The 11122-nt window shown below is 41.5% G+C and overlaps 1 protein-coding gene, 9 non-coding genes and 1 pseudogene across 10 annotated transcripts; all 11 read left to right on the forward strand.

Moving 5' to 3' along the window:
* The first annotated feature begins 160 nt into the window (after nucleotides 1-160).
* LOC112857982 (small nucleolar RNA SNORD74) lies at nucleotides 161-240 on the forward strand. Its single transcript, XR_003223381.1, has one exon. It is a non-coding gene; the product is annotated as a small nucleolar RNA SNORD74 (small nucleolar RNA).
* On the forward strand, nucleotides 231-3959 carry LOC112857836 (uncharacterized). Its single transcript, XM_086693464.1, has 11 exons — nucleotides 231-309; nucleotides 1018-1050; nucleotides 1254-1295; nucleotides 1555-1586; nucleotides 1916-1959; nucleotides 2230-2263; nucleotides 2387-2417; nucleotides 2607-2658; nucleotides 3442-3468; nucleotides 3655-3706; nucleotides 3889-3959. Exons 1-8 carry the CDS (start codon nucleotides 231-233, stop codon nucleotides 2618-2620), a joined length of 309 nt encoding a protein of 102 aa, XP_086549590.1. The 3' UTR covers nucleotides 2621-2658; nucleotides 3442-3468; nucleotides 3655-3706; nucleotides 3889-3959.
* On the forward strand, nucleotides 884-945 carry LOC112857989 (small nucleolar RNA SNORD75). The gene has a single exon (XR_003223388.1). It is a non-coding gene; the product is annotated as a small nucleolar RNA SNORD75 (small nucleolar RNA).
* LOC112857987 (small nucleolar RNA SNORD77) lies at nucleotides 1407-1473 on the forward strand. The gene has a single exon (XR_003223386.1). It is a non-coding gene; the product is annotated as a small nucleolar RNA SNORD77 (small nucleolar RNA).
* LOC112857983 (small nucleolar RNA SNORD44) lies at nucleotides 1785-1845 on the forward strand. The gene has a single exon (XR_003223382.1). It is a non-coding gene; the product is annotated as a small nucleolar RNA SNORD44 (small nucleolar RNA).
* Nucleotides 2092-2156, forward strand: LOC112857988 (small nucleolar RNA SNORD78). The gene has a single exon (XR_003223387.1). It is a non-coding gene; the product is annotated as a small nucleolar RNA SNORD78 (small nucleolar RNA).
* Nucleotides 2457-2541, forward strand: LOC112857979 (small nucleolar RNA SNORD79). The gene has a single exon (XR_003223378.1). It is a non-coding gene; the product is annotated as a small nucleolar RNA SNORD79 (small nucleolar RNA).
* On the forward strand, nucleotides 2703-2783 carry LOC112857984 (small nucleolar RNA snR60/Z15/Z230/Z193/J17). The gene has a single exon (XR_003223383.1). It is a non-coding gene; the product is annotated as a small nucleolar RNA snR60/Z15/Z230/Z193/J17 (small nucleolar RNA).
* On the forward strand, nucleotides 3507-3585 carry LOC112857980 (small nucleolar RNA SNORD47). The gene has a single exon (XR_003223379.1). It is a non-coding gene; the product is annotated as a small nucleolar RNA SNORD47 (small nucleolar RNA).
* On the forward strand, nucleotides 3744-3820 carry LOC112857978 (small nucleolar RNA SNORD81). Its single transcript, XR_003223377.1, has one exon. It is a non-coding gene; the product is annotated as a small nucleolar RNA SNORD81 (small nucleolar RNA).
* A 1700-nt stretch (nucleotides 3960-5659) lies between the features above and the next one.
* On the forward strand, nucleotides 5660-10018 carry LOC112857922 (small ribosomal subunit protein eS27-like pseudogene; annotated as a pseudogene).
* Nucleotides 10019-11122: the final 1104 nt, after the last annotated feature.

An 11122-nucleotide genomic window follows, 5' to 3' on the forward strand; every position in this document is an offset into this window, starting at 1 on the left:
TGGTAGTTAAAGTCATCTTAAACTAACTGGTATTTGTAGGCCGGTCGCGGGCCTTTGGAGGGTTCCCAAGATGAAGATGATAGAAGATTAACGTTTTGGGTGCGGGCGCGGCCTAAATCCTACCGCTCGGGCAGAATTGCGGAAAAACCCGTGGGCTCGCGTTCCCTGCCTGTGATGAAGCCTGCGTTGGTAGGGACATCTGAGACTATTGATGAACGCCAACGGCTCTGATGGCGGCGCGTGCCGAGTCACCCGAGTGGGATTTTGTTAATCTCGGCCAGGGCCTCCTTCGGCCTTTTGCTCAGGAAAGCCGGCAGTTGGGGTAGTCCACGTGCTTCTCTGAATGGCTGCGTTCCGCAGTGCACCATTATTTACTTAAGTGGTTTCCAGCTTTAACTTTTTGCACTGCTCCTTTTGTAAACTATTAAGTGCGCTCTTTGTAGTCGTGAAATTATGGGTGGTGTAAACGATCTGTGGTATAGGTGATAGGAAAAGAAATATGCTTAGGCTGTAGGACAAATGATTAATTTCAAAGTTGGTTTGGGAAGAGCGAGCAAGCGGGGGGGGGGGGGGGGCGGGGGGGCAGAGAGGGAGAGAAAATGCCAACCAGACTTAGCACTGTCAGCGCAGAGCCCAACGCAGGGCTCTAAGCATAAACGGTGAGATATGACCTGAGCAGAAATCAAGAGTTGGATGCTCAAGGACTGAGCCACCCGGGGGCCCCAGAACAAAATGGTTATTTTTAAGAATCCTAATCTTTTCCCTAGAAATGGTGCTGGGCACGAATGCAAAGTGGCTTTTGATGGCTTCTGATGGGCAGGTAAGAAACGGGTTAATACAGTGGAAAGGAATCAGATCTCCTTAGAGGTGGGGTCTTTTGTTAAGCCTGTGATGGTTTAAGAGTAGTGGACAGAAGGGATTTCTGAAAAATCCTATTCTGAGGCTTAACCGTACCTAAAACCTTGATAGTTACTTTGGCTGCACAGTATGTTTACTCGGATGCTCTTTGTTTTCTAGTTCTGTGCCAAAGGGGTGAAAACGGCTGCAAAGGTAAGTTACTGAAATTCCCTCACCAAGGGAAGTTAGGTTGAAAGTCCACTAAATGTGCTACAATGATGACGTTATATTTGCTACTCTTGACTGTGAGAATGACGAGAGTTACTACCACCATTACACTTAACTGAGGCACACAAAAGGTGATTTAGAGAACTTGGAGATTGACACTACTTTTACATGAAGCTGTTTCTTCCTAGGTCCTAAAGTTCAAGTTGCACATGCTACCCATGGGCAAACAGGTGAGGAACCTTTTAGATAGTCCGTGTTTACCCAGTCCTTTTCAATTCTTTTTTTACATCTGAATGCCTACACTCTGGTATTCTGTATGAAATGCTTACAACCTGAAACAGATACTATGATGGTTGCATAGTTCAGCAGATTGGATCATGAAGAGATAGCTATCTATCTGATGTATCGAAGTTGATAGGAAAATTGGTTTGCTGTTAATAGCATAAGCAAAATGTCATTAACCTAGTTTCCTTCCTTCCTTTTTTGTAGGCGCTAAAGGGAATTGGCTGGAAATTGAGGAGGTGAGCAGAATTGTAATGGAGCTAAATGTTGGTAACAGGGCAAACATCACAGTACAGCTAATGGCTGTTCAGAGTGCCTTATGCACAGAAAGCACTCCTACCACCAAGTGCTTGAATGCGTTGCTGAATGCAGTAAATACATGCCAGACCCTTGTCCTGTTACCATTGGTTAGGACACTCATGATTTGTAAAAAGCAGCCTGGATGATGATAAGCAAATACTGACTGAACATGAAGGTCTTAATTAGCTCTACCTGATTTCAGGCATTTTTGACGTTGTGGGGAGAAAATTCATCTTTTGTCTCTTGTGAAACTGTCTTTATTTCTTAGGTGGACTTGAGTCTCAGTCATGTTTGGAGCAACGATTTATTTTGGTAAGTATTAAGCATTTTAGTAAGCTCAAAACTTAACTGAGTGCTGATGAAATAGAATGCTTAACTACCAAGTTAACTAGTTTACTGTGGCTACTTAGTGGGTGCATGTTGAGCATGCTGTGAATGGGGTTTTTGAAATGATGTTGACCAAATGTCTGACCTGAAGTGAGCATGTAGACAAATTTAACACTGAAGAACCCTGTGACAAATAACTCTGAGAAGAATTCGGTGATAATTAACATTTTAACGAAGTGTCTTGTTTTTTTCTAGGTTACTGGCCACTATCCTGGATGGCTTGCTTGGGGTAAGACAAAACAGTTCTTTGGTTGCTGAAATGTGCTATAATGTGTTAAGTGTGTCCTGGTGTTTCAAGGAAGATTCAGCCATTGTGAAGTGCATTTAATTTTTTTTTTTTTTTTTTGGTCAGGTGCTGATTTTGGAGAACTTTTTATATAAAGGTATGTATTCTCTAAACCTTTTTTGGTTAACAAGCAAGATACTGTTAGTGATGATTTTTGAAATTAAAAACAGATGGGAATCTCTCTGAAAAAGAGTGAAGATTTCTTAAACGCTGAAACAGTATTTGGAAAAGTTGAGAAATCCACTTGTTACTACCTGTTAACTAAATTTGACGAAATTTTCTGCAGGTGTGAAGAGTTAGTGGCTCACGAGGCCCGGAATGAGGAGTTTTAAGCCAAGGTATAGTCGTTTCAAGTTGGGTGTCTATATGAAGTGGTTTAAAGCCGATACAGTGATGAGAACATAGTTCAGCAGACTTGACAGTGATGAGCAACATTGTCTTTCGCTCCTATCTGACGTATCTGGCTGCAGCAACCCTATCCATACTCTTGAAAACGAGCCATTTATTCTACCACAGGAAACGTTCAGGGTTGGGGTAACTAGTGGCTTATATACAAATGTTTTTTTTAGTTTATTTTGAGGGGTGGGGGAGGAGCAGAGAGGGAGACAGAATCCACTCTGTGCAGAGTCCAGTGCAGGGCTCCATCTCCCTGACTTCATGACCTGAGTCGGACATTTAATTAACTGAGCCCACCAGGCACCCTAAATGTTTCAATTTTACGATTTCACATTTTGGGGAGCACAGGTAAAGTTTTTGCCAGGAAATTGTAATTTTTTTTTTAATAAGCTTCATGTTTTAAAGCAGTTTCAATATTGACAACAAAATTGAACGTAGGATCCCATACATCTGGTCTTCACACCTTCCTCAACATTCAGCACTAGAGTGAGACTTTGGCTACAATTATGAACATACAATGAGACCATTATCGTCCAAGTCCACAGCTTACATTAAGGTTCATTCGTGTTACATGTTGTATGGGCTTGGACAATGTGATACATCCACCATTGTCTGTGTGTAGAATAGGTTTGCTGCCCTAAATGTTACTTTTCAGAAAGTTAAAAATGGGGAAAACCAGTACAAATTTTAAATGGCTTTTTTCCCCCCCCAACATATACAAACAGGCAGACTGTCAACCTGAACATTAAGAGGTAAGTTGGTCTGTGGTATATGTGATAAGTTAGCATGTAACCAGTGATGTAATGATTCTGCCAAATGAAACTGAATGATATCACTCATAAAACCGTTCCATTTTTGTTTCTGAGGTTACTAGCAAACATCATGTGGGGTGGTTTTTGTTTTTTTCACCATAATTAACCTGCCATCATTGCTTTAAGGGCATTTGTGAGGGCAGCGATCCAGTTATGAGAGCAGCTTGCTAGTTGAAAGGTGAGACTTTAAAAACCTCAGTACTGTTGTCTTAATCCAGAATACATGATGATCTCACTCCAACTTGAACTCTCTCACTGATCACTTGATGATTATAAAAGATCTGATATTCTGTGTATTCAGAATACAATTAGAATTAAAACATAAAAATGTGTCTAAAAGTTGCTGCTTTGTCCTTCCAGCACCTGGATGGATGCCCACGGGATAGAAGATCAAGCTTTTCAATATCAATAAATTTTTATAAACCATCTGATCAAGAGTGCTGATTTTAATGGGATGAAGGAAGGAAAATTATATCTTTGTAATTAAGACCCTGTGACATTAGCTTAAAACAGTTGACATTGAGATGTATTTTATAGGATACCTTGGGCTTGAAGGTGCAGAAAAATAAACTACAGCCCTTTTCAGGTGTAGAATGCAGAATGGTGGCATGATCTGAAGGATGAACTGTGTATTGTGTAGAAATTTTCTAAGGGGCTGAATGTGAAATCCTGTGCCAAAATGCTTGCTATTAAGCACGATGGTGGTGGGTCTCTGCAAGTGTTGATAGATGGTACAAGGGAAGTAACCTGGTTATCGCCCCCCACCACATATTAAAAGAAAGCTTAAAAATGGGACATACTATGGTCACAGCTGTTAAGAAATAGGAGTGCTGACTTTGCAAGTCAGAATCTCACATTGACCACGGATTGCCTATTGTATTCTGTAAATTAGTGAAACTGCTTGGCCTCTGGCAACATAAGAGCCCAGATACTAAAAATCTGATGAAATCACATTAACTTACTACTTGAAGTGTGTGGGGACATTTGTTTGCAATTTAGGACTTTAAACAGGATTTAGGATTTTAACAAGATATTGCAGGGGTGCCTGGGCAGCTCAGTGCCCCATATCTAAGGTTACCTCCCTTGGCCCTTCCCCAACTTGCACATTCTCTTCTCTAAAACACAGAGGATGTTGCAAATCAATTTGGACAAGATGGTCACTCCAAATGTTTGGGTCTGTTGGAGGTGAATTTTCGTGCTTTCAGAGTGAGGAAATTCTGTTAAGCACTTTCCTATAGTCACATTGACATCACTTCAATCTTTTAAATTCTTTCTACAGGAAAGGTTAGATAATCCATGGTTCATTATTGCTTTTTGGTACCAGTGGCCACCCCAGTGTCTCCCAACAGGCTCTGAGAGACCCTCTGAAGCAGGAACCATCACTTGGCTCCAGCTCTCCCCCTTTTCATTCTTACCACCAGTGGTGACCTTTCTTGGCATTACATATTCTTAGTTTCCTCTAGGAGAATGTAAACTCCGTGAAAGGGATTTAAATCTTGTTTGTTGCAGTATTTCCGAGCTTGTCATTCAGGCAGTCAGTGTTAGTAGATGGATTAGGTCTTAGAAATTTAGTGGGTGCCAAAAGATCCTCACAGTGAAATTGGCCTCTTCTATCATAGCCTATGACTTGGGTGACTACAAGTAGATGAGTTCATGGCTGGTTGAATTCTTCTGAGATGACTAACGCAATCTAAAAAGACATCTCTAGTGTATTAGAAGCCCAATCTCATTTAATAAGCCTGAGTGAGGGAAGAGAAAAATAGCAAGTTTTGAATGTTACTATACGTTAAAGGTGTTTTACTTAATCCTTAAGATGGCAGTAAGTGAGGAATTTCCATTTTGCACATAAACGGCCTTAAAGGATCAAGTTATCAGGCCGTACAGTAAGTGGTAGTGCTAAGAACATATAGTAGCATATCTTAACTGACAACGAGTACACTGAGGATAATTATCTTGGACGACTGGAAGGGAGGGCCAAAACCACTACAGGCAGGAATATTAAAAGTCTTGTTGCCTTCTGGTCTGAAAAGTCTTAATACATAATATACTTAGGGTCAGGGGAGAGCTAGCTTGAAAGATTGGGAAAGACGTGGAGGTTAATGGAACACAAAACACCGTGATCTCCAAAAGATGGGCACCTACCTGGGTGTCTCAGTTGAGCTTCTGACTTGATTTTTGCTCAGGTCGTGGTATCCAGCTTTGTGTGGCTCTGTACTGAGTGGATCCTGATTAAGATTCTCCCTCTGCCCCTCTAAACAAAATTGTCACAGCAAAAACCCTAATGTGACCTTAGCCTCTGGCTCTGAGTGGGAGTTGGTACTACTCAAATTACAAGGTGCCCTCCAATGGTTGGAACCCATAATCCTATAACCCGTCACAGTGCTTCTACACTGAGGCAGGTGAGGGATGGGTTGTGTAGAGTACTGTACTGTTACTGGTAACTCGAGTTTGAATAACATACCTACATTTATGCTTATATTTGATTTGGTTCCCTGAAAGTTACACCCATTACTAAGAGCCCATGTAAGTTATTAAGTGTAATGGAAATAACCCATTAGTTGACTCCACCCTACCCGAAAGCAGTTCTAGTTTAGTACATGATGTTTTGCTAACTGCATATCCTGCCAAGCACATGAAGAATGGATCCCCATGCAGTTATGCTCTCAAGCTAGAAAGTTGGGTTCCAGGATTCCAAACTAGTGCTTATTTATCCTTCAAATGTCGCAGCTTTTAGGTAGATACACTTTTTTCATCTTTCAAAAAGCTGTACGGTAATTTTTTTTTTAATTTTTTTTTTTTTTTTAACGTTTATTTTTGAGACAGAGACAGAGCATGAACGGGGGAGGGTCAGAGAGAGGGAGACACAGAATCTGAAACAGGCTCCAGGCTCTGAGCTGTCAGCACAGAGCCCGACGCGGGGCTCGAACTCACGGACCGTGAGATCATGACCTGAGCCAAAGTCGGCCACCTAACCGACTGAGCCACCCAGGCGCCCCTTTATGTATTTTAAAGGGATCCTCATGCTCCTGAGCTTGGTTGGAAGTGATAAACTATACTTCCTTCTCTCTTATTCCTGGTGTAAAGCTATGGAAAGCGTTAGTGTACCGTGCTGCACAGGTGAAAAAGCTGAGACTGGACTTGTGTTCTAGTGACCTAATCATCCCAAGCCATTGTCTGAAAGGTTAATGCTAGCAGAAACAGACCCATAAATACAGAGAACAAACTAATGGTTGTCAGAGTGGAGAGGGAGTGGGGGATGCAGACTTCCAGTTATGGAATGAATAAATAAGTCAGGGATGGAAGGGACAGCATAAGGAATCTAGTCTATGGTGGTGTAATAGCGCTGTGTGGTGATAGATGGTAGCCACGCCTGTGGGGAGCCCACTACAACATACAAAGAAGTTGAATAACTATGTTGTGTAACACTGTCAATTATACTTCATTAAATTTTTAATAAAAAAAATTAATGAAAATGAATTAACATGTAAAAAAAAGGTCAATGCTTGCTAAGAGTTAAGCTACCATAAGCTGCCAGCATGCCCTCCCCTGCCTGTATTAGTCGATCATTTAATTTACTCAAGAGAGGTTTTTTGAACATCTATTATATGCCAAGTAGTGTTGGGAATAGGTATTACAAAGAACAATACAGACAAAAAAATCCCTGCCCTCGTGGAGCTTATATTCTACTGGGGCAAACAAAATAAAATACACAAAATACAGTATATCAGGGAATGTGGTTAATAATATAGTACTACAGAGGAAAAATAAAGCAGGGAAAGGAGGGCAGAGCATGCTGGTGGGCAGCAGGAGCTCATTCAAATATGGTTGTTAGGGAAATATTCACCAAAAAAGGAAGTATTTAGCAAAGGCTTGAGGTATTAGGAACTAAACAGTGCACTTATCTGGAGAAAAACTGCTAGGTGACAGCTGGGGCAAAGTCCTGGACGTGGGCTCATGACTGGGGAACACCAGGACACCAGTGTGGGTGGTACAGAGGGAGCTCAGGAGGAGATGGTCAGTAGATAGCAGGTGGCAAGTCATGGAGGGCTTTGGAGGCCACTGTAAGGACTCTGGCTTTTCTCTAAGATGGGAAACAACTGGAGGGTTTTGAGCAGAGGAGTGATGGGACCCTTACTGAGACTGCTGAAGGGTAAGGACGCAAGGGTAGGAAGCTTTTGCTGGATCCTTTTTAAAGGATCAGATGCTGGATATATTTTGAAGATAGAGCTGACCTTTGAGACAAAAGTTTCTCCCAATTCGCTTTTTTAAAAGAAGTTTATTTTTAGTAATCTCTACACCCAACATGGGGTTGAACTCATGACCCTGAAATTAAGAGTCGCATGCTCTTCTCATGTACCAGTCAGCCACCCCACCAGATTCACTTTCTTGATCTGACCATAAAACTGAGGACTAGTATGTGTTTTTGTTTTTAATTTTTTTAATGTTTATTTAAAAAAAGTTATTTCTTTTTTAATCTTTATTTTCGAGAGAGAGAGCACGAGTGGGGGAGGAGCAGAAAGAGAGGGAGACACAGAATCTGAAGCAGGCTCTAGGCTCCAAGCTGTCAGCACAGAGCCAGATGTGGGGCTCTAACTCATGAACCGTGAGATGGTGAGCCGAGCCAAAGTCAGATGCTTAACCAACTGAGCCACCCAGGCGCCCCTAACATTTATTTTTGAGAGACAGGAGAAAGAGCACGAGCTGGGGAGGGGCAGAGAGAGGGAGACACAGAATCCGAAGCAGGCTCCAGGCTCTGAGCTGTCACCACAGAGCCCGACATGGGGCTTGAACCCACAAACTGAGATCATGACCTGAGGTGAGGTTGGTGCTTAACCGACCGAGCCAGCCAGGCACCCTGGACTAGTAGTATATGTTTACAAGATGACTTTGAAATGTCTGGGAAAAGGAATGTTACATATAATAAAACCACCTTTATGTGGCACTCACTATAGTCAGGGATATACGTCAAGGACTCAACTAGGTACCTTCATACACAACACTTGAGGAAAGGATCTGTGCCTCTGTGTAACTAAAATGGAGTAAGTTGTTAAAAATTTATTTTACTATTTCCAGGCTCGTGTAATTTTTATGGTAACACAATGTGGCCCTATTCATTTTTAGAGTGTAGATATCAGTTGGCATGGTAGAAAAGACAGGCACCTGATGGCAAAAATAATGTTTCTGATAACGGAAAAAGGTCCCTAAAGAAATGTATTCTAAATGTAATGGAAGTTTTTCATATCTTGCTTTACTTTGGACTTGCTGCCTTTCTTCCAGGCATTAAATCCAAGACTCTGGTATGGTCAAACTCAGCCCTACTACATACAAAACAATTAAGGACAGGTCTTGCAATGAGGCTTCTGCCCTTGACTTTCTTATAATCTCAGGCAAACTGGAATTATAAACCATGGATTCTCGATTCCATCTTTAAATGACTGTGACGGGGGCGCCTGGGTGGCTCAGTTCGTTGAGCGTCCGACTTCAGCTCAGGTCACGATCTCACAGTCCGTGAGTTCGAGCCCCGCGTCGGGCTCTGGGCTGATGGCTCAGAGCCTGGAGCCTGCTTCCGATTCTGTGTCTCCTTCTCTCTCTGCCCCTCCCCCATTCATGCTCTGTCTCTCTCTGTCTCAAAAATAAATAAAAATGTTAAAAAAAAAATTAAAAAAAAATAAATGACTGTGACAGGTCATGACTTAAATGTGTGTGTGTCCCCAGGTATTTGCTATCTTAGTAATTGTTTCCATATATACAAAAGTCTCTGAACTTTCACTGTTTCTACCAATACCTGTTCATCACTCTAGCTTTACCATCCTTCCTGACATCTAGTGAGAAGATGCCCTCACCTTGTCCTTCCTCAGGTACAGGCAGCAGTGTTTGGCTACTCCTGGATCTTTGTTTTTCCATAGAAATTTTACAATCTGCTCTTCAAGACCCATCTACTCCCCCAAAAGAGAAAGGTGTCCTGTTGGGATCTGAATTGGATTTTTTTTTTTTTTTTTGTATATTTAAAAGATTATTCTTTAGAATGTTATAGTAAGATAGATGATAAACTGCATATATGTGAAGTGTGTAATTTGCTGAGTTTTGTGAAAGGATCAACAGGCCTGTGGCTACAGATTTACTGCACTCGTCCTCAGAAGAGGAAAAGAAAAAACGTGAAACGAAATGGCTAGTTCAAAGACCAAATTCCTATATTATGGATGTAAAATGTCCAGGTTGCTCCAAGATTATCACGGTTCTCAGCCATGCTCAGACTGTGGCTCTCTGTGGAGGCCCTTCAGCAGTGTCATGCCAGCCCACAGGAAGAAAGGCCAGACTCACAGAGGGGTGTTCATTTAGAAGAAAGCAACACTAATGATCCACACAACCTCTTGAATTTGTGTTAAGTCACAGAAAGCCTTATTAGTTCAGTAATTCCAGTTAATCTACCAAAATACTGGAATTATGTTTAATTTTGTCAGGTATACAACAGTGATCTATTTTGGTGTCTGTTTTTCAATAAAGTTTTGATTATGGGCAAAAAAATATTTAACAAATCTTAATTGCTACCATAGTGAAAGAGCTCTATAGAGCATTCTGAGGTTCTTAATAACTTTTGAAGATTGTAAGTGGTCCTGAGACCAAAAAAATTGAGGACTGCTGTTCTAGGTTAAGAAGCAGGGGCCTAGAAAGGTTAAATGGCTGGGTAAGGCTGCATAACTAGAGAATGGTAAAGTGGGAATTAAACTCGGGTTTGTCTAACTCACACAGGCTCTTTTTTTTAATTTTTTTTTTGATGTTTGTTTATTTTTGAGAGAGAGAGAGAGCACAGGCGGGGGAGGGGGAAAAGAAAAGGGGGTGTGGGGGGGAGACACAGAATCCGAAGCAGGCTCTAGGTTCCCAGCTGTCAACACAGAGCCTGATGTGGGGCTTGAACTCACGAACCGTGAGATAATGACCCGAGCCGAAGTTGGAGGCTTAACTGACTGAGCCACCCAGGTGCCCCTCATGCAGGCTCTTTCTAACTAAGTTCACTGTCTTAGGAGTGACTCAGACATGCACTATCGCATGACAACAATTATGTATGCAGTTATTATACAGCTGTGCCATCAGGTATTTTTACTGTGTACCTGGTTATTTCTTGTGTTACAAAGTAACTTGCTTTCCTCAAAATAAGAAAAAAGTATCCTTAAGGCAGTATTTTGAGGAATGGTTTATACTTAAAAAAACAGTAGCAAGAAATGTGATCAGCCATTATAGACTTCTGGTTCTTCGGAGAAGGGAATACTGGACAAGACAGAGCAGCTGTATCGACACACTATTTTATTCAACCAAAGCCCAAGAGCATAAAGTAATACCATCAGACTCGTCATCTGCCAAACCTCTCCCTGATGAGGAGAAATTGTTCATAAGACAAGACTCTCTTGAAGCCAATAATAACCATTGATGTTGTAGCTGGCACTTGCGTATCTTGTTTTTAAAATTGGCACCACAGGATAAATCTAAATTCCCTACGAAGGTGGGGAGGTAGGATTTGAAATACAGCATCCAGTTTACAATCAGATTGTGCATTTTAAAATCCTACTTGTGTTGTTTTCAATCTTATCATTAAGTA

This window comes from Puma concolor, chromosome E4, assembly GCF_028749965.1.
Source record: "Puma concolor isolate L17-30 chromosome E4, mPumCon1.1.hap2, whole genome shotgun sequence".
NCBI lineage: Eukaryota > Metazoa > Chordata > Mammalia > Carnivora > Felidae > Puma > Puma concolor.